The sequence below is a fragment of the Neomonachus schauinslandi genome, chromosome 13, assembly GCF_002201575.2.
Source record: "Neomonachus schauinslandi chromosome 13, ASM220157v2, whole genome shotgun sequence".
NCBI classification, from domain to species: Eukaryota; Metazoa; Chordata; class Mammalia; order Carnivora; family Phocidae; genus Neomonachus; species Neomonachus schauinslandi.
Window position 1 is genome coordinate 6,882,632 of NC_058415.1, and position 22,814 is coordinate 6,905,445.

At 47.7% G+C, this 22,814-nt stretch overlaps 1 protein-coding gene and 1 non-coding gene across 2 annotated transcripts in view; one reads left to right on the forward strand and one right to left on the reverse strand.

Annotated features, from left to right (window-relative positions):
• Window positions 1–366: 366 nt before the first annotated feature.
• Window positions 367–22,814, reverse strand: part of SLC1A1 (solute carrier family 1 member 1) — a 74,133-nt gene continuing 51,685 nt past the window's right edge. The window contains exons 3-12 of the mRNA XM_021694335.1: window positions 22,586–22,678; window positions 20,817–20,931; window positions 19,530–19,572; window positions 18,107–18,205; window positions 14,877–15,061; window positions 13,613–13,720; window positions 11,625–11,747; window positions 10,850–11,044; window positions 4,670–4,804; window positions 367–2,558 (exon numbers count right to left, since the gene is read on the reverse strand). Coding sequence (XP_021550010.1) covers window positions 2,312–2,558; window positions 4,670–4,804; window positions 10,850–11,044; window positions 11,625–11,747; window positions 13,613–13,720; window positions 14,877–15,061; window positions 18,107–18,205; window positions 19,530–19,572; window positions 20,817–20,931; window positions 22,586–22,678 — 1,343 coding nt within the window. The 3' untranslated portion in view covers window positions 367–2,311. The remainder of the gene's footprint in view (window positions 2,559–4,669; window positions 4,805–10,849; window positions 11,045–11,624; window positions 11,748–13,612; window positions 13,721–14,876; window positions 15,062–18,106; window positions 18,206–19,529; window positions 19,573–20,816; window positions 20,932–22,585; window positions 22,679–22,814) is intronic.
• TRNAR-CCU lies at window positions 17,774–17,846 on the forward strand. Its single transcript has one exon. It is a non-coding gene; the product is annotated as a tRNA-Arg (tRNA).

Below are 22,814 nucleotides of genomic sequence, written 5' to 3' on the forward strand. Positions count from 1 at the left end.
CGTTCGCAGGCACATCTCGGAGGGCAGGACTTGTCCTCCCATGAAACCAGGGCACCATCATATGGAGTTAGGACTCCCTCCCAGTATAGGAATTTCTAGCCAAATTATACCTTCCCTTTCCTCTCAGTGATAAAATATGGATGAACTGTTCATCATTTAGGGCACTGTATTTCAGTCTTATCATCCCCACGGATTCACGTGGAAAATCAGATTACTTTTCCTCAAGCCCTGCTTTATTATCCTTGAGTGTAAACAGTTTTGAAAACAATAATCCGTTTCCCATCTGAGTCAACTGACCATGTCTCCACCTTCCCACACCCCTTCTGATAAGTGAGATGAAAGAATAGATAAAGGAAGAACAAGGCTGGCAAGGAGGAAGGACGGAAGTATTTATTGAGACTGAAATGGAACACTTCTCTTTTATGAGTTAACAGCACAGTGTGTTAAGATGCTGGTTACAAACTCGCTCCAAAAGAAGGATGACCTGCAGCTCACGGACAGCTCTGCCAACTCTCGTGCCTCAGATCTGAGCCAAGGCCAAGGGGGTAAGACATTTCAGCCCATGACAAATGATGGATTCAACTGCGTTGACACTTAGATTGACTTCCAATGCACACCATCGATATCTGCATTTTAAAACTCACATTCAATCACTGGTCCATATTTATGGCGTTTGCACGACAATCCAGTACCATTCTCTTCTAGATTTCAGGTATGGGTGGTCAATAGTGAACATTTATTTACTTTCCCATGATCTTTGGCACAGTGTCTGGTTTCTTAAATACTAAAGCACAGGCTGAAATTGGCTACTCAATACTGCAGAAACGGGACTATTTTGGATCTCGGTGTAAATACAAGTTTTTATGTTAAGTGTTATTTACAAGAGAGCTGAAGCACAGATTTTTAATAAACTATCTTCATAAATTAGCAGAAGAATGACAGGAAATGGATGGTAAGGAGCAGGGCCGAGATGACTAGACTACTAGTTGGAACAATCCCCCCTTGAGGAGGAGACGAGTTTCGTACAATGGAAGATTTTCCCTGAACCACTGATAACCAATGTCTCATATTGTGGGACTTAACTCTGCAAGAATCCAGGGTAGGGACCGTGCTTCTTCTGGCCAATGTGACTTGTTCAATCCATCAAACCCATGTTCAAATACAACTTAGCTGGTAGCTTGCCACTGTGGTTTGGGCCCTGAGAGGTACAAAAGGGCGAAGTCCTGTCATTTTTAACTGGGTATAATTGACCTTGGAAGAATGAAGCCTTCCAGTTGGATAAAAACACATCCAGCCTTATGTGCGTGACACCTTTGTATACCATCTTACACAGAGCTGATATGGATTCCCTCCCAGCAGTAGAGCCTGGGAGTTGGAGATGAATGGCAAAGCCACCTTGGAGTATAAGACATGTCTGCTTTGAGGCTGACACGCAGACGTGGAACAATCAGACAACATGATTTTTCATTCTTGTGCTCATGAGGCAGGAGTATGGATAAGCCCCAAAGCAGATCTGGATTGAGATCGTAGTTATTATTCAAGTACAAGGAGAGCTCTTTATTTCACATTGACAGTTCAATTCTGATCTCTGTCTGGCAACTTATATGAAAATAATAAATATATACACATATATCTATCTATCTAGCTCTATACTGAACACTGGGTTACTAGTTACCAGTGTCCCAATACAGTACATTGAAAAAAGAACCCTTCCCACAAAACCCCACACCCATCTTAAAACTCTGATTGCAGAACTGTGCTGGTCTGTTTTCTTTCAAAGCAGTTACTTTGAAATTGGCTGGAGATGAGTTAAAAATGGACAGTTTGGCATGTTGATGGGGGAGAGGTGTTTATATGCATTATAATCTAGAAAAATGTGAGAGGTCAAAGGAAATCCATGCCAATAGAAAGCTTGAGTAAAAATTTGTAATCAATAAGAGTATTTCTTTAAAAAAACCTAAAACACTGGACTGTGTATGAGAAAGCAATTTTTCTTTCATATCCATGTCCTAATCCAACAGTTACTACATCTACTTCCAAACTTCGTCTCTCATAGAATTTTTACAATCCAGACATGGATCCAGCTTTCCTTTTAATCTATTTTCTTTCATGTTACCCCACCCCCAAATCCCAGAACCCGGAGAGTGAAAGCTGTGAATCCAAATATAGAAAATAATCTGGAAGTCTATATATCAAGTCAAATGTACAGTTGGCCATTAGTGTTCTTCTCTTATTTAATGTTTGAATTTGCTAAGAGATGACTCTCATGGAGCTGTCCTTCATCATTCCTGGTCCTGTGAAGCCAGGGATCCTAGAACTGTGAGGTCTGGGTGAACGAGATGGTGTCAGACTTGTCTATGGCGAAACCTCCGTTGATGTAGGACTTCTTGGTATCTGAGTCTTCGTTATCCAGGATTGTGGATTCCAAGGCAAAGGGGTTCACGATGTTGACTTCCGATGAAACATCCATCTGCTCTAACTCCTTCTTAGACAGCTTCTCCACAATGCCTGTCCCAAACGCGTCACCGAGGACGTTCACCATGGTCCTGAACCGGTCCCTGGGGAACAGAGAGACAGGAGGCCTGCAGTTCAGTTCCAGTTGCCACTGGAGAGAGAAAAGGATCTGAAGCATTCAGGTATGAATTAAGCAAACGGAGAAAGTGCTGTCCTCGTGGCTGGATCAGAGGCTGCTCTCGTCACAGGCCTGGGGCAGAAGGGGGCTCACAGAAGTAGAGAATGAGCAAATGGGCTCCCCAGGTGTGTGCTCCCAGGAAGTCACAATGACCCTCCTACATCCAGCACCAGTTTCCCAAAATTCCATCCTCCCCTCCCAAACAAATGTGAATAGTCTTTTGCAGCTATTTTGGGGGAGCTGAGGAAGGGTCAGAATTGAACAAGCCTCTCAACGCCTACCCTCTGCCTTGGGGCATTTCCAGGCTCGCTCTCGGCTAAGTAGAGGGGATCCTGTGGGTGGTGTACATGCCGAGGGGGAGTGTGTGTCTGTGGGTGCAGCCGAGTGTCCCTGTGTGTTTGAGTGTCCCTGGTACAGTCATTTCTCTGCCACACTGCATCACTCTACAAGCAAGCCAGCAGGGACACCGCAGAGCACAGGCCCAGAAAGCTCGGACCAGCTGAGGAGCGGCTTCCTCCTTGTGGCACCCTGGGCCAGCCTGAGCTCCAGACGGCTTGGAGGAGATGCTACGGCAGGAAGGCATCCTGGTGAGAGGACCGTGGGGCACTGCCGGGAACAAGTGTGCACATGAACACTTTCTCGTGAGAACGACCTCTGCAGCACAGAAGAGGCCAACAGTGTTTATCTAGCCCCATTCTGGATGCCCTGCTGTGATCTAGAACGAGGCCATGGACTGAACTAGACCCTGGCATGAACCAACCAGTGCCTTTTCAATCCACGGACCAGACCGGACCTTTGACTTCTCTCGGTATCTTGGAACTGAAGGTCACCGGTTCCAGGAAGAATCAGGGAAAGGAGACGAGTGCAAACCCACCCTCATCACTAGAAAGAAAACTCGAAGCACTTGCCTCAGTGATAGGGTGTCTTGGCAAGAAAGGGGCCACCTCAGCTGGGGGCCTGCAGAACCAGCCAGCTGCTGGGGGGCCTTACACGGCCTGCCTTCCGGAGCTTTTGCCTTCTGGGGGGTGACTGTATCTTCACCATGTCAACTACTACTTGCAAACCACCCAGCACCGTACTCCCCGGGAACCCCGGGCTGGTTCTGAGTAAAGGCTCCACATGGAGCCATGTGTGCCCCCGATGGCCGGGGGACAGAGCCAGACCTAGCTGCGGGAAGACCAGTGCACAGAGTGGGTATTAAGGATAAAGCCGGGGACCCCAAGTTCATTCTAACTTGAACCTTGCGGGGGGTCACACAAGGCATATTCCTGCCCAGATGTTCCACTGTGTTCCTCAGCCCTCTGTGTGTGTGTGTGAGAGAGAGAACTGTCGATTGAGACGTGAACTGTCCGTTCTAATCGTAACAATAAAACCTGCCATTTATTGAGCACATATTGGCCGCCAGACACTGTTCTAGACACTCTGCTCACATTAGCTCAGTCCTTGCACCCACCTAATGAAATACGCAGAATCTTTCCCATCTCACAGATGAGGCAACTGGGCCTCGGAGAAGCTAGGGAACTTGCTCCAGGCCAAAGAGCCCCTGAGACACGGAACAGGGATTCACACTCAAGCCCGTCTCACCCCAAAGCCTTTGCTCGTGCCCCCGCCCCTGACGATGCTGAAGGTCTCGGGGAGATGGGCTGCCTTTGAAGCAGGCAGTTCTAAACCAGTGAGGCTGAACCAGGGCCCGGAGAGGCAAGGGGAGCCTCTGGGGTCTGGACAGTCTGGGACCTTGTCCAGCTTCCTCACCCTAGTATTTTATGCGTGTCTCCCCCACACCCACCTCCTATCCTTGAGCATTAGCAGGTATGAATGCTCTAATGGAGAGCAGTGGCCCTTTAAAGTCACCACCAGAGTTGACGAGGAGTTAATTTTTAAGCACGTTATCAGATGGCCTGGTCAGAGGGACATTAAAGCATCAACAGATGGCTCATTAGGCCAAGTGAGGACAGGATGGTGACAGACTGCAGATCCCGCAGGGCGGGGGGTCCGCCTCCCCAGCCGGCCGAGGCACTGCGTCTACCCCAAACTCACAGGAGCCAGTCGACGGCGATGATTAGGGTCACATCCTCCGCGGGCAGCCCCACGGCACTCAGCACGATCACCATGGTCACCAGGCCGGCCTGGGGCACCCCGGCAGCTCCGATGCTGGCGGCCGTGGCTGTTATGCTGCAGCCAAAACACAGTGGTGCAGGAGTTAGACCCCGTCTCCCCAAAACCGTTAGTCCCGCAGGCTGTTACCGCTGTGTCCCCAGATGGGCCAGGTAAATCTGTCCTCTGCTGAGCATTAGCTCGGCCTCCCTGGAGAGCTGTGGGGGACCAGGGTGGGGGTGTCGATCTCCCTCCAGTGGGGGGAGATACGGCAAATCTGTCTAACGCCAGGAAGGGAAGAACTGCCTGAGGGGCAAAGAATGGGCAAGAGGGATATTCAAGAGGAAGGCAGGAGTCCATCAGCCGGGGTGTGCGCAAAAGGCATTAGAGACCCCTGCAGGCATCCGTCATCTTCAGTGCCAGTGACCTCTTTCCCTGATTCCCTTCTCCCTGTGTCCACCTACTCACCCGGCCAATCACTCATTGGCCTCTCATATGTGCCCGGAGTTGATGTTGCCTTGAAGGCCCGTCAGAGGGAGGGTGTACATGTAGATGGGAAGTGTATTTCAGGTGAAGGCGAAGGAAGGGGCAGCGATCAAGCAGGTTTTATGCACTTTCCTGACATCACAAGACTCCTGGCCTCTGGGAGCTGCCCTCCACGGCACTGAACTGAGGGATAGCCATGCCTCCTGCCCGAGGTACAAGCGTTTATTCCTGACTGCTCCATTCTGCCAGTGGATGCACTTTCTGCAAATGGAAGTGAGGTCTGGAACCGAGAGAGGCAGTCAGATGAACCTCATTACTGTGTAATTAAAAAGATCCCTCCTGGGCAGATAAAATGTGGCGCTAGGGATTCTTGTCTTTGGAATGTGCTGGTTTTCATCGAAAATATCATCCTTATTTAAATCTGGTAATTTTGCAGATGTTGGCGAGGATGCAGAGAAAGGGGAACCCTCTCATACTGTTGGTGGGAATGCAAGCTGGTGCAGCCACTCTGGAAAACAGTATGGAGGCTCCTCAAAAAGTTGAAAATAGAGCTACCCTATGACCCAGCAACTGCACTACTAAGTATTTACCCCAAAGATACAGATGTAGTGATTTGAAGGGGTATGTGCACCCCAATGTTTATAGCAGCAATGTCCACAATAGCCAAACTGTGGAAAGAGCCAAGATGTCCATCGACAGATGAATGGATAAAGAAGATGTGGTATATATATACAATGGAATATTATGCAGCCATCAAAAAGGGAAATCTTACCATTTGCAACGATGTGGATGGAACTAGAGGGTATTATGCTAAGCGAAATAAGGCAGTCAGAGAAAGACAATTATCATATGATCTCACTTATGTGTGGAATTTAAGAAACAAAACAGATGATCATAGGAGAAGAGAGGAAAAATCAAATAGGACAAAATCAGAGAGGGAAACAAACCATAAGAGACTCTTAACTCCAGGGAAACAAACAGGGTTGCTGGAGGGGAGGTGGGTTGGGGGAGATGGGGTAACTGGATGATGGGCATTAAGGACGGCACGTGATGTGATGAGAGCTGGGTGTTGTATGCAACTGATGAATCCCTGAACTCTGCCTCAGAAACTAATAATACATTATATGCTAATTAATGTAAATTAAAAAAAGGAAAAAAATAGATCTGGTCATTTTGGAGGAAACAAGGGCTCACCATGCCCTGAGAAGCCCCTGAATTTTGAATGAACTTGAAAGGACACCCACTCTACATTTTGGACACCTATTCTCATCCTTAGTCCAAAGAGGCCACTGGGTTGAAAGGTGAAGATGTAGAAACTGTCCATTTAAACTGGAAGAATCCCTGATTCTGTCCACAAATCTATATTCTTGTGGGCTCAAAAGCCTCAGAGTTCGAACAAAGCTGATTCCATGACTCATTCATCTGCCTCTCCGTGTGCTGCAGATGGTGTTGGAGGGTACGGTCAAACACAGGCCAGCATTCTTCGACAAGTGTGTTTTCCTTCAGCTGCTGTGGCCACCAATTTACAGTAAATTAAAGATTTCTGGGCTGTCCCAATTCCTCGAAACGTTTCAGGCCTACAGAATCCTTTAGATCTGTTCTGACTTAAGTACTCTTTGGAAAACCTAAGTTTATTTCAATGCTGGTTGAAAAAAAAATTTAAACTGAATGCAACAGCGGGTTTTCTCTGCCAGAAGTGATTTGTGCCCGTGACCACGGATCCCTTTTGGAAGTCCCAACACATCATGGTTAACCATGTCCCTCTGGCCTGTGGCTGGGCTCAAAACTCAAAACCCATTTTGTCAAAGAAAACTCTGCCCTGGAGCCTTGACCTTGCTTCCTAAACTTCAGCCATTTGACTGGCTTTGGTCTGAGACTGGGAACTATAAATCTTCAGAACGGGGAAAAATATAAAAACCTATTCCTTCGGCTTGAATATATTCGACTTTGTCTTTAGAGGGTTTTCACAGACGAACACACAATAATCACCGGTAGAAAGTTCTTTCCTGGCGTTGAGATCTAGTTTTCGGACAGGACACTTAGCTCAGGTCCCATCCAGGCTGGGCCTGGGGTGTGAACTGAAGCCTGCAGAGGTTTGAGCGTCAGAAAGACCTGTTTTCAGTAGCAGCACATCCTTAGGCAAGTTCCCTCTGGATCTCCGTTCTTGCCTGTGGAATGGGGAGACCATGTTGCGGGGCGTCATGAAGATGAACTGAGGTAGGATGTGGAAGGCATCCATCCAGGATAGCACCTGGCCGCATCAGATCCTTCCACACTGAGGCCACTTCTGCTATGTCAGCAGCCGCTGGTCCCACCCGCGCTGCCCCTGGGATCACCCTTCATTGCTACAAAACCCCACAACTTGCTCCTTTCCTCCTCCAGGCCTCAAATCCAGTCATCATCTTTCATTTTAAGCATATTTATCCTATTTTCAATCAGTCATAACCTTTGATTACTGAATATTATGATAAAACCACAAAAGGGTTTGTCTTGGGTGGATGGCGCCTACGTTTCTTTGATGTCAGGCCAAACGGGCCACAGGAGGAGATGAACTATGGGTCTCTAACCATCAGCCGCATGAGCCGCAACTATAACTTGTGAAGGGAAAAACCATGTTTATTACTTCATTCTGTCCCGGGCAGAGCCAGAGAGGATTTTAAATTTTAGGTCAGTGATTACTCTGGGTCTCACAGTTGTGGTTGTTGGCTCTGGGCCAGTGGTTATTTATCAGCAAGTCTGATTTAAGGATACAGCGGCGCCTGGCGGGCTCGTCGGGAGAGCGTGCGACTCTTGATCTTCGGGGTCATGAGTTTGAGTCCCATGTCGGGTGTCGAGATTAATTAAAAATAAAATCTTAAAAAAAAAATACACCAGAGCGGGGGGAGGGGGGAGGGGGGTAAGTGGGACAGGTTTTGATGTGAATTATTTAGCCTCTCTGCCCAAAGTTTATTTGTCTAGCAGTCAGGTTAACAAAAAAACAAGGTTAGAAAGATCTAGGGAACTCATGACTGAGGGAGGGGGAGGGGCTTCACCACAAAGTGGCAAATACCCAAACCAACGGGCACCTCTCGGAAATCAGTCCAGGGCAGACTGGCTCCCACAGGCCACGGTGAGGGAGGTGGCCAAGGGCACTTGGAAGGACCAAAGTGACAAGCACTGGACCCCAGGTGGTTGTGGAGCTTTCTCAGGCACAATGCAAGGTTTCGATTTTAACACACTCACTGCTGTTCAAACTACAGGACTTTCCTCAAGCTCTTTCAGCTCTTAAGCCACGGACACTTTACAGACCACGCAGTACAGAGACAGTTTCCCAGCTGATGTGCCAATGGTCTAGTTGGCATTTGTCTTCAGTTAGCTTCAAGCCAACGGCACTAAGTACTTACTTCATGATTTAGGGTTGGGGAAGACTTAAAAATATACTGTATTAGAACACTGTTAGAACTTACTTTACGCCTGCAGTTTATGCCTGTCCCAAGGACCAGGGATGCAAGAGTGAGTTAACTCGGAAAGGCCAGATCCAGCCTTGTGTAGGCCTAGGGACCCAGTTTAGTTGTAAACTTCCGCTCTAAACTGAATGAAAGTCTCTGGATTAGCTCTAAACCCAACCCATCCCTGCAAAGCAGCGCTGTCCAGTAGAATTTTCCATGACAGAACCTAATTCTACAATGATGGAACCTCCTGTGTCTGCTCTGTCCAACCTGTGTGTGTGACTGGTGGCTACCATCTTGAACAGGACTGTTTTAGAGCAACAATGCTGGCAAAATTCATTAATGACATTTTCAGCATCTACTTGAGTAGACAATTTCAGTCTTCATCTGAGTAGAATTCTCTGCAGTATCGGGCTCTGTTGAGTGTTTCGTCCTTGGAGATCTCTCTTCTCTGGGCTTCCATGACGTGATGGCTCTCCTCCTACCTTTCTGTTCCTTCTTGGTCTTCCTCTTGGTTCTCCCCTCCTCTGCCTGCCTCTAATACTAGGATTTTCTAGGGCTCAGTTCTTAGTCCTCTTCTATTTGGCACAAACCCTCTCTATGTAACGTCATCCCAACATTCTCAGCATGCCCTGAGTGCTATGTACACACTGTTTGAAGCATTTTACGTGCACGGACTTAACTATCACTACTTGCATAGAATGTAGGTACTATTATTATCCATATTTTACAGGTGAGAAAACAGAAGGTTATAGAATTCAAGTACCTTGGCCAAGGTCACTGTTAATCATGGTGAAGCTAAGACTCAAACATGGATGACTGACTTGTAATCACGTGCTTGATGACCGCCCTCCCTCTGATGCCTCTGACATCCATATCTGCACATTTCTCACTGCAGAGTTCCCACCTGATGTCCTGAAAGCATTTCAAATTCAACGTGGCAAAAAGCATAAGCTCTTTATTTTCCCACCTGTGCTTGCTTCTCTTCCACTAGTCTCGTTCTGGTAACCACCATTCACCAGTCCAGAACCATATGCCAATCCTGGAGGTCATCCTAACCGCCCCCCTTCCCATCCCTCACTCTGAATCCAACTGATGCCTCTTGAATTCGTTAGCTCTTCTCCATCCTCAGTGACAGTGCCTTGAGGTAGGCTTTTTTTTTTTTTTAAAGATTTTATTTATTTGAGAGAGCAAGCACCAGTGGGGTGGAGGGGCAGAGGAACAGAGAGAGAAGCAGACTCCCCGCTGAGCAGGGAGCCTGATGCGGGACTTGATCCCAGGACCCTGGGATCATGACCTGAGCCAAAGGCAGACGCTTAACTGACTGAGCCACTCAGGCACCCCAGATGTAGGCCTTTTAATTCCTTACTTGGACTTCTGCAGTAATCTCCTAACTAGTCTTCCAGCTTATGTTCCTGTTCCCATCCAGTCCATCCACCGTATTGCCAAGTTATCCTTTAAAAATTCAAATCTGTTTTGATTTGAATCTTCCATGTTATGAAAGACTGTCTGAGCCCCTTCCATGAGCACATCCCATGAAGGTTTCATGAGATGATCCTTGCCCTCTTGTTTCTCTATGTTCTCCACATTGTACTCTATGCAGCCACATCCAATAATCTGTCCACTGTAACGAGGCCGTGCTTATATCACGATCCCCTGTACAAGCTAGTCCTTTTATCCCAGATGCTCTTAGGTTCCTTCTTTTCTTACTAAATTCTTATTCTTCTTCTGAAACTTAACTAAACCTTCCCCTTCTCCAGGAAGCCTCTCCTCACCTTCCCTTCCTTCTTTGGTGCCCTCCGTGCCCCCTCAAACCTCCATGATAGCTCTTATCACACCCCCCACCATTTATTTAGATATCCGGATCCCCCTACATACTGGGGACCCCCTGAAAGCAGGCCCTTATTCTACCTTGAATCCGTGGTATCCGCTGTGTGCCTAGCACCCAGTGGGTATGCTGAACTGAGAACAGTGATGCCTTGGCTCTCCAGACCCTGAAGCAGAAATCCTACAGACCACAACTCCACTTCCTGTAATAAAGTTGTGTGTAATCTTGGGAAGGGGCTTTGTAGACCAAGAAAATCAATCCACCAGTGGACCATTCCTGATCTCCCTTCACAGGCGATTTATTTTCTTTCCCCCACAGGCGATTTTTCCTTGAGACAATTCCAGTAACAGAAATGAGCACAAGTGCAACCTCGTGCCCTACCTGATCGTGATGATCTGCCCGATGCCCAAGTCCAGGCCGTTCAACTGTGCAATGAACACGGCCGCCACTGCCTCGTAGAGAGCTGTCCCGTCCATGTTGATCGTAGCTCCCACGGGCAGCACGAACCTGGTGATCCTCTTGTCCACCTGGTTCTTTTCTTCAGCACAGCGGAAAGTGACCGGCAGTGTGGCTGAACTGTGTGATAGAAAGAGAAAGGAACCTATGGTCTAACGCTGGAGCTCAATCCCTGTCTGAAGAGACACTTCTATGCCAAAAACCAAGCCCAGAGCCCAAGGCATGCCGGCACTTTCGGCAGGTCCAGGAATGAGGATGTGCTGGGTCTGCTGCTGCTCCAAGTTACGGTGTAACCCATTCTTGGGCTGCAGGCCGTGCCACGAGGGCAGGAAATGCCCGGCAGGGGGCAGAAATGTTCAAGGACATGGGCAGAGAATATAGAAGTCATTCCTTGAGTTAAAGGCAGCTACTGGGGCGCCTGGGTGGCTCAGATGGTTAAGCGTCTGCCTTCGGCTCAGGTCATGATCCCAGGGTCCTGGGATCGAGTCCCGCATCGGGCTCTCTGCTCCTTGGGAGCCTGCTTCTCCCTCTGCCTCTGTCTCTCATGAATAAATAAATAAAAATCTTTAAAAAAAAAAAAAATAAAGGCAGCTACTAAGTCGTCAGCTTCACATGTGGCCGGGACAGCTCTCAAGTGTGGCTGGTGAGAGCTGACAAGGTGTGGCCCAGAGACTACTCCGGACACCCCTCCTCTATTCACCTGGAAGAGATCATGAGAGCCGTCAGGAGAGCCTGAGCCATTCCCATGGCGAACTGGAAAGGGTTCTTCCGTACGACTATGAAGTAGATCAGTGGGAGGATGACGATGGAGTGGATCGCGAGTCTGAAAACAAGAGAGAGGAGTGGGTGCATGGAGGGCACACCTCTTCATATTAATCCTTTTTTCCAAACAGCTTTTTAAAAAATTCATGATAGATCACTTGATTTCCAAAATGACCCAAAAGAAAATGAGAAGCAGGGCAGGGATATATGTCTCCATTCCACCAATGAGGATGAGGAGACTCACTTAGCAAACGAAGTGTCTTGTCAAAGTGATGCAGGCAGTGGCTGAAGCCACATTTCAGAGCTCACAGAACACGTATGTCACACTGCCAAGCCCTGTGTGTGCTATTCCTGCAGTAAGTGCTAACGTACTTTCACTTCCTTCTGCTGCTGAGTTCTTACCCCTCTTCTAAGACTCAGCAAAAGGTCCCCCTCCTCCAGGAAGCCTTCCCTCACCTCCCTAGGTCGAGTGGACCTTTCCTTCTTGGCAGCTCTGTGGCTCCACACACAGTGCTACCAGAAACCCTCATCCTACACCCAGCGCCCCTGTTCCCTGGACCACACTGCTGTTCTGCTGGATGGTGTCCACCCTCCAAGAGGGCAGGCAGGTTGCAGGAAGGAGCGAGTCCCTGCTCTCCTACAGTCATACTTCAGGATTGACCCTCTTTGTTATTCCTGCCTTCCGAAACGACTCCTTGTTTCACGTAGGAATATACAGGTTACGCAAAACAGGGGGCTTAAAAAATGAGATCGATCCAGCAGGTGCCATGTAAGAGTTTACAGTTCAGTTATTTAAAGCTGAAATAAGAAATGGCCATTGAAAATACAGATCCTGAAGGTCCATCGTGAGGGTCTTCTAGATAGCAGGCATGTGGCTAAGAACTAGGAGAAATTTAGTTTTCTGCTAGAAACCCAGGTAGGACAATTGAACAGAAACCAGCAGAAATGTGTTTTAAAATGGCTCAGCATAATAAACCTCAGCCAAATCACTCCCTGGACACAGGCCATGGCCTCTAGAAGGGTAGACAGCCCTGCTTCCCATACGGCTAGGGCCCTGGGATCGGACGCTGGCCCTCCCATTGTGGACACCCAGGCTTCTTCTCGTTGGCTGGAAGGGCCATGCTTTAGGTAAACACAGATGGACTCCCCACGGAACTCAAGTTCCAACAGGTGAGCTCACTGCTCAAGGTGGGTGTTTGGAGGCACTGACCTGTGGGAGTGTTGATGATGTTTATTCATTCCCTTGGTCCATATTTCTTAGCACATGTGACGTATCCTGCCTCCGCTAGGTATCCAGGGGCACCATTGCTAACTCATCTCACCCTAACTCCCCTCAAGGAACCAATAACTGGGCTGCAATAAATATGCAAATGACCTGTCCCCTGCTGCCTCCCTGCTTTACCCAATTCGTCCCAGCCTGAAGATTTTACCAGCATCCTCTCTGACACTCGATGGTGCTGGGCTTGGTAGCAGTGCCCAGCCCCACCAACGGGGTTGGAACCAACCAGCCACCCGCTCCTACTTGCTTGAGTCTCATTTCATTCAGGCCCTGCCTGACTTCTTTCTTGGGGCTGTGGTCCTTGTGGGCTATTCTTACAAGTTTGGTGAGTTTCCATCCTTGAAGAAGTGAATGCCAAGAGAGGCTTCCAGTGGGTTTTGCTCGTTTCAATAAAGGATCTTAACACAACTAATAAAGGCAGCAATAAACCATGGTCCAGGCTGTTCTGCCAAGATCTGGCAATTAGCACAGTGTGATCCTCACCCAGTACAGCTGTTAAAGGGCAGCCCCCCCAACCCGCTCTCTTATCTCTGAACCCCATCTTCCTCGGCACGTGGGAGAAGCCAATTATAACTGAAACACAGCTTCTCAGCAGCGATCCAGTGGCTCAAACGCAGTTCCTGCTTCCTCTCTCGAGTCTGCCATACCCACTCAGGACGGTGGCCATGTAAAGGCCCAGCTTGCGGAATATTTCCCAGTCTTCGACTTCTATGATCTTCCCGGCAATCAGGAACAGAATGCCGAGTGGCATGTAACTAGGATGTAAGCACAGCAAAGACAGTTCCGTCATCAGGGGTCTCCTCGAGGTGGGACTGCTGGGGAGGAAACAAGCCAGGGCGCGCACTTCGGCTTGTGGCACACGCGCTCAGCTGGGAGCAGCACCTGGTCCACAATGAGGCGAAGGTTTCAGCCTCAGGCCCTGGTGGACCACGGTGGAGCCAGGATTTAGTGCCTGTGCACGCACGTTCAATTCTACCCACCTAAGCTACCTTGCGTGAGCGAGCTTGGCAAGACCGTGTGGTTCAGCAGGGGCCTATCCCATGCCATGCTGCCGAGGCACGTACGTCCTGCCGATGGTCCCATGTGCAGATCTCATTTTTGCCTGACCCTCCCCATACGGCCACTCCGCTCCTTCTAGCCTGGGTCGTCTTGTCTCCCAGGTAGTAATATCAGCCACAGAGCAATACACTTAGTCGTGGAAGTGGTCATAACAGCTTTTTGTGGAGCTCTTATTGCCTGCCTTGTATCGGGTTAAGCATTTGACATGCATCATTTCCCTTAATGCACTTTTCCCAACTCGAGGGGTAGATTTTATTATCCTTTTTTTACACATGATGAAGCTGAGGTTCAGCGGGAGTAAGTGGCCGAAACCACTGTCAATGTCTACACTTCGGAGTAAAAAATGTCGAGTCAACTCAATATGAGGTAAGCGGGGGCAGAGATCACCTCGAAAAGGCGGACTTGTTGGCACCTCCAGGGACAGGGCAGATACTCAGGTGGTGCTGCCGCTGTGTTCTCATCCAAACGGCAGCTTGCATTTGGATGGAAACGAAATACAGTTGCAAGTACTTTGAATATCACTTCTGCACTGGGCCTAACAAGGAAAGCACTTAGTTTTGATGTGCCAGGAACCCCTTCAAGTCACTATTTTAAGAGTTATTTCTTAGATAAATGCCAGTTGGGTGCAAGCTGATTAAGGGCTTTGGTAGAACAGACAATGGCTGATACTCAGATTCTTGTTTGTGAACTAACTCCTAAGGAATATGTAGAATTACTGAACACTCTAGTGTCTCAACATTCCGTGTTCATCCTTCCTAGGGTGAGGTCAGTGGAGAAACAGGTCCCTTTATTCTAATTTTGAGGGGACAATTGTCAGGAGAAGCAAGATGGCATTCACTGGCATCTGCTCACCACATAATGATCTGAACAATTTTCATGGTTGCATCACTCAGAGCATTGAAGAAATCCACCAGAATCTGTCCTTTTTCTCCCATTTTCCCAATGACAAGTCCAAAGACGAGGCAGAAGACAATCAAGCCCAGGACATTTATGCCGTCCGAATACATGCCTACGATTTTGTATTCCTTTGTTTTGTTCTGCGGATCAAAACCAAGAGAATATATTGATGCACGATTGTAATTTTGTTGGAAGGCAGATAAGCTAGTAAATAAGCTAGTAAATCTACCAGTCGGAGTCAACAGTACTTGGGGAGAAAAAAAACAACAACAACAAACCACCTACACATGTATCAAATTTGTACTCCGCCCCCCCACCCCCCCCCCGTCCCTGCCCCCTGCCATGGAAGTTTAAAGTGATTTTTTTTTTTTTTTCCTCTTTCTCAAAAAACCCAAACTTGAAGATTTCTTTTGAAGAGTTCTTATTCTGGGATGTCTTACATTTTTAATAAGAACTTTAGAATCAAGGCACTTTTTGGGGTGATTTTAACTACTAGCTACGTTTGGAGTCTGCGTGAAAAAGACAGGCATTAAATAATGCAGGAAGCGCAAAATATTTACCACAGTGAACATTTTTATGTTATCTATCTGTTTTATCCTGATAGTGAAGCACAGAAACATTCCTTACTGCCTAACCTTGGATGACCAAAAAGACTTTAGAGATGTAAATATTAACCAAATAGCTGCTACCGTGAACCATTTCTTCACCTTATCCTGGGTAAGAACAGCATGAGTGATGCTGAAAAAAACTTCATCTGAGTGGGGCAGCACGAGATTTACTGAGAGATTTCATAGGGATAGATAAATGCCAGTTGGGTGTAAGCTGATCATGGGCTTTGGTAGGTATCATAGGAGATAACGGAACCGGAGTCATACAAGCCAGCTTTACAAAGTATTATAAATGGTTGAAGCTCCTGGCGTGCCCGTCATTTTTTTACTTATAATGTGAGTATGCTCAAACACTTATTTATCGAGCATCGCGAGTGTGCTAACAACATTGACTACAGGGTAAGTCTTAAAATACAGCTAGATAGATAAGATTAAGCGTAAGAAAAACAAGCCAGTGACAGCAAGACGATGCGTAACTAACTGCACGGCCAAGCCACAGGTTGCTGGCATCAGGCGGAGACCGAACGGAGGCCGTGGGGTTGGGGAGAGCTCAGCCTGAGTGGCAGACGGCCAGGAGATGGAACCAGATTCCAGAAAAATGGCATAGCAGAGGCAAAAGTCATCATGCACTGGGCTGCCCTACCCTGCCTGAAGAGCTCCTACTCCTCCTTTATGGCCCCCAAACTAATTTAAGCCTCTGTTGTTGAACGCCCCCGAGTATCCTGTCCTTCCCTATTGCCATGCCCGTCACATGAGGGCAGAGGCCACCCCTACCTGCTCCGTTGGCATCCCAATGCCCAGCAGGGCCTAGCTCATGGCGAGGCGCTAGCAAAAATCTTTGTGGAATCACATGCAAAGGTGGGAATAAGGAGAAACGGAGGAGGTGGGTCTGGATGGGATAGAGAGGGCCACCGGGAGGGGAGCTGGGAAACCAGGGAGGCGCCCAGACGTGGAGGGCCCCTGAGCCAGCAGGAGGACTTAAGGCTTCTGCAGCAGGAAGTAGGAGCCAACCGCAGGCTCTCTAGTTTGAATTCCTAAGTCTCCCAAACATTTGTTCCTTAAATCTTCTCTTTCTGTGGGGTGCCAGAGAACTTCAGCAGAAATCTACCATAGGACTACAGAGGTACTACCTTAGGCCCATACGGTCTCGGCTCTAATGCTGAAACTCCAACAGCTCTCAAAACCCAGGGATTTTACTGACAGGAGGACAGCCAACTCTTGGTGGCAGAACCTACCCTGAGCTGAGCTGAGGCTACTTATGGTTTATTTCTCTTATCTGGCAGGATATTCGAGAGTCTGCTGCAGAACTACTGATGTCCTTGATCCTATTTCCCGTTTCAGCACGTTGCATGACCTACAGTGCCTACAACCACATGGCCCATCAAGAGTGAGAAACTCCGGACTCTGGGGGCGCCTGGGGGGGCTCAGTCGTTAAGTGTCTGCCTTTGGCTCACGTCATGATCCCAGAGTCCTGGGATCGAATCCCGCATCGGGCTCCCTGCTCAGTGGGAAGCCTGCTTCTCCCTCTCCCGCTCCCCCTGCTTGTGTTCCCTCTCTCGCTGTGTCTCTCTCTGTCAAATAAATAAAATCTTAAAAAAAAAAAAAAAAAAAAAAGGAAACTCTGGAGTCTGAATCACATCTGGGCAGAGAGTTTCAGATAAGGGATGTGGCCCCGTATTCCGTAGTTACATGGTCTTGCAAATCTAACACAGTTCCTAGAGGTGCCCAACTCAACTCAAAGGAGTGACGGGGTAGCAGAGACAAAAAGCCACATTCTTTTCTCTGTGCAGTTCACTTGCTTCTCGTAGTGTTTGGTGGTCTCATTCTACAAAGTGGTCACCCACCAACACTGAGTTAGCAAATGCTGAATCCTCGTTCCCAGGGGACATACAACAAGGACAGGTGCCTGGGGACCAATGTTCACAACATTTTCATCCAATAATTGGTCTATAACCTTCCTTTACGTGTGTTTCTGTTAAAGAACACATACATGTTTAATATATATTGTGCAGTTATGAACACTGAACTCAGCCAACACTGTCAGGCCTGAGTGAGGCTGATCTAAGGCACATGTATTTTCTATCTGGCACATCATAGCCTTCTTGCCCTGAGAACCACACACAGCGCTACAGCACTATGCTTGGGGGCGTTTTAAACAGTGAAATCATCATGAAAAAGCACAAAAATGTGAAAAAAGAACAATTGTTTACAAGAGAGCTGAAACAAGAAGGCAGAGCCTGGGGCGCCTGGCTGGCTCAGTTGGTAGAGCATGAGACTCCTGATCTCAGGGTCATGAGTTCAAGCCCCCCGTTGGGCATGGAGCCTACTTAAAAAAAAGGCAGAGCTCAGCTTGTATATCCTCAGCTGGGAATGAGTGTGTTGGGTGACTTAAACTTCTCACCACTCCTTGTCTGCCTGCAAATGACGTGGGAGCATCGTGTTGATTTTGGGGGTTACAAATACATTTTGGTGGGTAGACGAATTCACAAGTAGTGAGGACTGACTCTTTCCATCTCCTGCTTGCTCCTCACAACTCAGCCCCTGCCTACTGGGGAAGGGGCATGGGCGACAAGGTACCTTGGAAACGGCAGTTGTCATGATGGCTGTGACAGGTGCATCTGTCATGTTCGTCCCTGGCTCACTGGGAGTATTCACTTCTTCACGCTTGGTTTTGTACTGCATGTTGGAGGGAAAAAGGGAAAAAGAAGACCAAACAAACAAACAAAGTAAGAGTTTTTCAAGCATCTGAGCCTAAACCACAGGAATATGTTACTTTGGCTAAATGAGTACCACGGAAGGCTTCTGCCTCTGTCGCCTCTCTTGGCTCCCGCGAGGCTTTGGAAGCAAAAAGCGAGACCGTGAAATCCAAACCCTGATTCCCACAGCCACCGTTCAATGATGTCAGAATGTTCTCTTTCATAATAAGGGACAAATTAGCAGAGCGATAACGGGAAAGAAAGTATAGGTTTTATCTGGAAGAGCTTTAACAGATGCTACAGGGATCCTGCCAATCATTTTGTTTCTCTTTGTTTATTCATTTATTATTTTTAATCTGGGCAAAACACCTCATTGCTTTGATAAATGCAGTCACCACGACTTTAGTACATGTCAAGAACTATATGGTTGTTCCAAAATCAACAGCCCCTTTAGGGCCAGTCCGTGAGTGAGATTTCTGTTGAATTTCCTTCCTTCAGCTCTGCTGGGTTCCCCTGAGCTTCAGCAGAGAGGTTGAAGAAAGGGCTCGTACACCATTACACCAGGCATCAACGTCACTTCTCCGAGGCTCTGCCAACCTGGAGAACCTTACAAATGACCACTGAGGCTGAACCTTGAAATACAGGTAGTTCTGTGCCTCCTGGAGGTCGGCAGGGAGCAAGCTCATGGCCATTTCTGTTGGTATACACAGAGGGCTCTGTTCGTGTAATTTATGTAAATGAATTCAGCAGTTTGGGATAGACTCCGCTGTCTTCAAGTGCACACATAAATAGAGAGAAGAGCAGCAAGGAAACGGAGTGAAGAGACCGTGAAGCTCTCCTAGAGAAAAAAATCAGGGCTTTGTTACATGGCCGGGGGGCAGGGGGCATGCTGGCAATGCGCACGCGAGGATTAAGGAAAAGACCAAACGCCAGGAACACGAAGCCCCCATGTGGGTTAGATACTGCTCTCCCAACATGAGGGAGAAAGGAGAGAGGAGATGGGGTTGTTTTTGCAGGGTGCTGCATCTGCACACAATCTAAGATTCTTTGCAAATACCACGGGGTTCTCCAAAAACCGTGAAAGGGAGCCTGGGTCAGTTCCAACAGGGAGTTTCCGGGGCCCGAAAGACCAGAGGTATGAAGCAGAGAAGTCACCTACGATGGCTCCGTGTGCGTATTCATAGGTACATTTCCTGCCATTTGGGATGGGCTCATTCCAGTTCCTGGGTCATAGCAGGACATAAAAATCTGAATGGGTAAAGTGAAGAGGGGAGGAACCTGGAGGCAAAAGTCATTATGATTACCTGCTGAAAACAGGCTTGGACAAGATTCTCAGGGAACATATTCCTGTTGGAGACATGAAAAGCAGTGTCACATTAAGGCAAAAGTGTTTTGTTTTTGGTTTCTGTCATACCCAATACATTGGTGAACATGAGTAGCACACAGAATCAGTCCTCTGGTTTCTCTTGTGGCTTCTCCTTTGCAAATATTTCCTTGGATTAAGATATTTTCCCCCCATGCTGAGCTTCAACCAAGTCTAGAAAGTGCTCTTAAACAACCATCACTTAGCTGATTCACTGAGTAACCAATAGGCTCGTTGTCCTTGGTGCTACACAGCGTGGGCAGGGGGATGCTCACAGTCAAGGGACGTCTTTAATCTCCTCTCCCCTTCTGTGTTCATCGATGAGAATGTATGCTCACCGAGAGTCACTGCAATTGTTCCCAAGGTCTTTATGCCAATTGCGAATATCAGCATAATTACTGAATTACAAATGATGTGAATCGATGGAACAGGACTATGAAACGGAAGGTGTGGTTTTTGTAAACGCTAAACTCAACGCGTGGAAACTCAACCAAAGCAAGTGACTAAAATTTCTGTGGTTCAATTAGGTTTGGGAGGGCCACTGAAATGGAAAGAAAAACTGGCACTCAGCTTTCTTTGCAGTTTCTGAGGGTTTTGTTGCTCTCCTTCATGGAAACTGAACCTGGAAACTGTACATGATGCCTTTGTAAGGGCAGTGGGTGCAAGAGAAATGATACCAAATTATAATCAACTGACACACTCCAAGGGAAGACCTTGGCCCTACGTCAGAAATCGGCAAATAAATGCCATTTAAAGTGTCAACAAAATATGTCATGCATATCTGTGTCATTTTTTTTTTACCATTCCCTGCTTTAACGGCTCCCTTAAAATTAACTGACCAATTTCCAGCCCTGATTGCTTCTGATAAAAGGGTTTCTCCTGTACAATTAAAAAGTGTATTTCTTTAAGTGTGCTTCAGAACTGACCCCCCCACCCAGTCCAGCATCTTAATGCAACAAGTATATACTTTCTGCATCTCTGTCCATCCTGAATCCGGACAGGGATCCGGACAGAAGAGCCTGTTCCTCCCATCCCCTCTTGGAACCACACTCTGGCAAGCAGGCCTGGCTATGTAATTTCGGGGCACAGGGCTCACTGAACACGCGCAATGATTCAAAAACTATCAGAAATTTCAAACCAGTGAGAGCAGAGCCTCGGAGCAAGCACGGGTCCCGTGTGATCGCAGCATCATGAGCCCACGATGCTGCCCGGCTGGCAAGACACTCACCTGATCAGATCTAACATGGCGTCCACCGTACTGACTTCTGGGTTGCTGCCTGTTCTGTCAATCTCATCCACTTTCTGGGACACACCAGGCTTGATGCTCACCACCAGCACGATGCCTATGGCCAAGGAGAGTACCACAGAGCATTAAGAACCTTCCGGAACACCTGAGCCCCCCCCCCCCCCACGCACCCCCTGCCGGCATCCTTCTTAGAACCAGTAGGCATGGTGGTACCAGACAATACTGGAATGAGGACTCTCAGGTCCAGCCAAGATGCTGAGCCTCAGCTGGGACCTCAGCGGTGGCCTTAATGACTTTTCCATTTAAATGAAGCAGAAGGAACTTTTCCTTTTTTTTTTTTAAATGAAGAGGTTGCATTCCAGAATTGCTTCTGGAAACACCTGCTGATGAGAATTATCTATTTTCTTTGCTTTAGCTTATGAGGTCAGCCTAGGCAGGGGTTGGGGTGAGGGTGATTCCTTTTCCAGCTCAGGGCACCCATTCAATGTCTTTATGTAACTTTTACCCACAGATGCTGGTTATTTTCCTGAGGCTCCTACAGAACAAGCCTTCTCTTCCTTCCATACCCCAAGCCTTAAAAAATCTAGAAAGCTGTTGTCTAATCCAAAAAAAGGTCAGGGTTAGGAAAAGTAGTATTCCCTGTGACTCTGAGGGGATGGAATGAGGACAAATAGGCATTACAGGGAGAGATAGTTCTTGCCGAAAGGAACTGTGTAAACAGGGAGTATCAGATCTGAGAGCGCCACTTTGGCCCCTGGAGGTAATGGGTTCCTGTCCTTTGAGGTGTCCAAGCAGAGGTGGGAGGCTGGAGAACAGATCAAGGCATCAGAGACTGCCTGACTGGGGGTGGGGGGGATGCCAATCCACAGGGGCAGGACGTCAGGATGCTGAGCAGGTCAGCTTTGCCAGTGAGAAGAGTCAGTGGGCGATGCAAGGACCATGGTGGGTGTGGTTCCCTCTTCCCTCTCAGGGTTGCTAGAGAGAGACATACACCGGCTTTTCCCTTCATGTCTCCCTCCCTCAGGAACCTCATGAGGAGAGGTGGCTTTGGTTTAAGGCAGGGTTCAGGCCCTCCTAGGTGCCCTGCCTTACACCACTCCAACCTCACCACATCCTAACAATCCATTAAAACAGCAGTGGGGTCACGCTGGCTGCAACATCTGACTACATCCCAGCCTCTCTTCCCACTCGGGGCACCCTTCTTGAAACGTTAGGTCACAGAGGACGGACTGCATTTTCTTCACAAAAGAATGCCAAAGGTACAAGATCAGTGATAGTCCCGTATTAGAACCTTCTCCGTTTTTCAAGCGGAATTTATACTTGGCAAGACACTGCGAGCTCTCAGTACCATGTGAAATCTGAAATGCACCCAAATGCCATCATTTTGGAAATATTTCACAATTACACTCAACTCCACTATTATAGACTAAATACTCATTTTACAGATTATATAAGCTCTTGGCTTCACCTCCTTCTACCCAGTGAACCTGGTAAAGCACAGAACTCTCACCCTCTTTCTGTTTCTTACTAGGGACATGAATAAGCAGCATCACGGCTGAACTTCAGTCAGTATTGTATTTTCTTCTTGGAAAAGGTACTGGGTAGACTTTAAGCCCAAAGGCTTCACGGTGGTTTGACAAAACTACTTTTTGAATTAAAAAAAAAAAAAAGTGCCTTAAAAAAAGCCCAGCTACTTTTAAAGGAAAAGTCACCACTATACAGAGGAATAAGGAAACAGAAATAGAATTCACCTAGAATTACAGCGATGACAGTAGTACAGAAATAATATATGATGGCACGCAGACCAATTTTCCCGGATACACTGGAATCCAGCGCAGCTACACCTGCAGTGGGGGGAGGGGTGGAGGTGGGGGGAGGGGAGAAGTCAAGTTACATTAGTTGTTTTTGTTTTTTTTTTAAAGATTTTTATTTATTTATTTGACAGAGAGAGACACAGTGAGAGAGGGAACACAAGCAGGG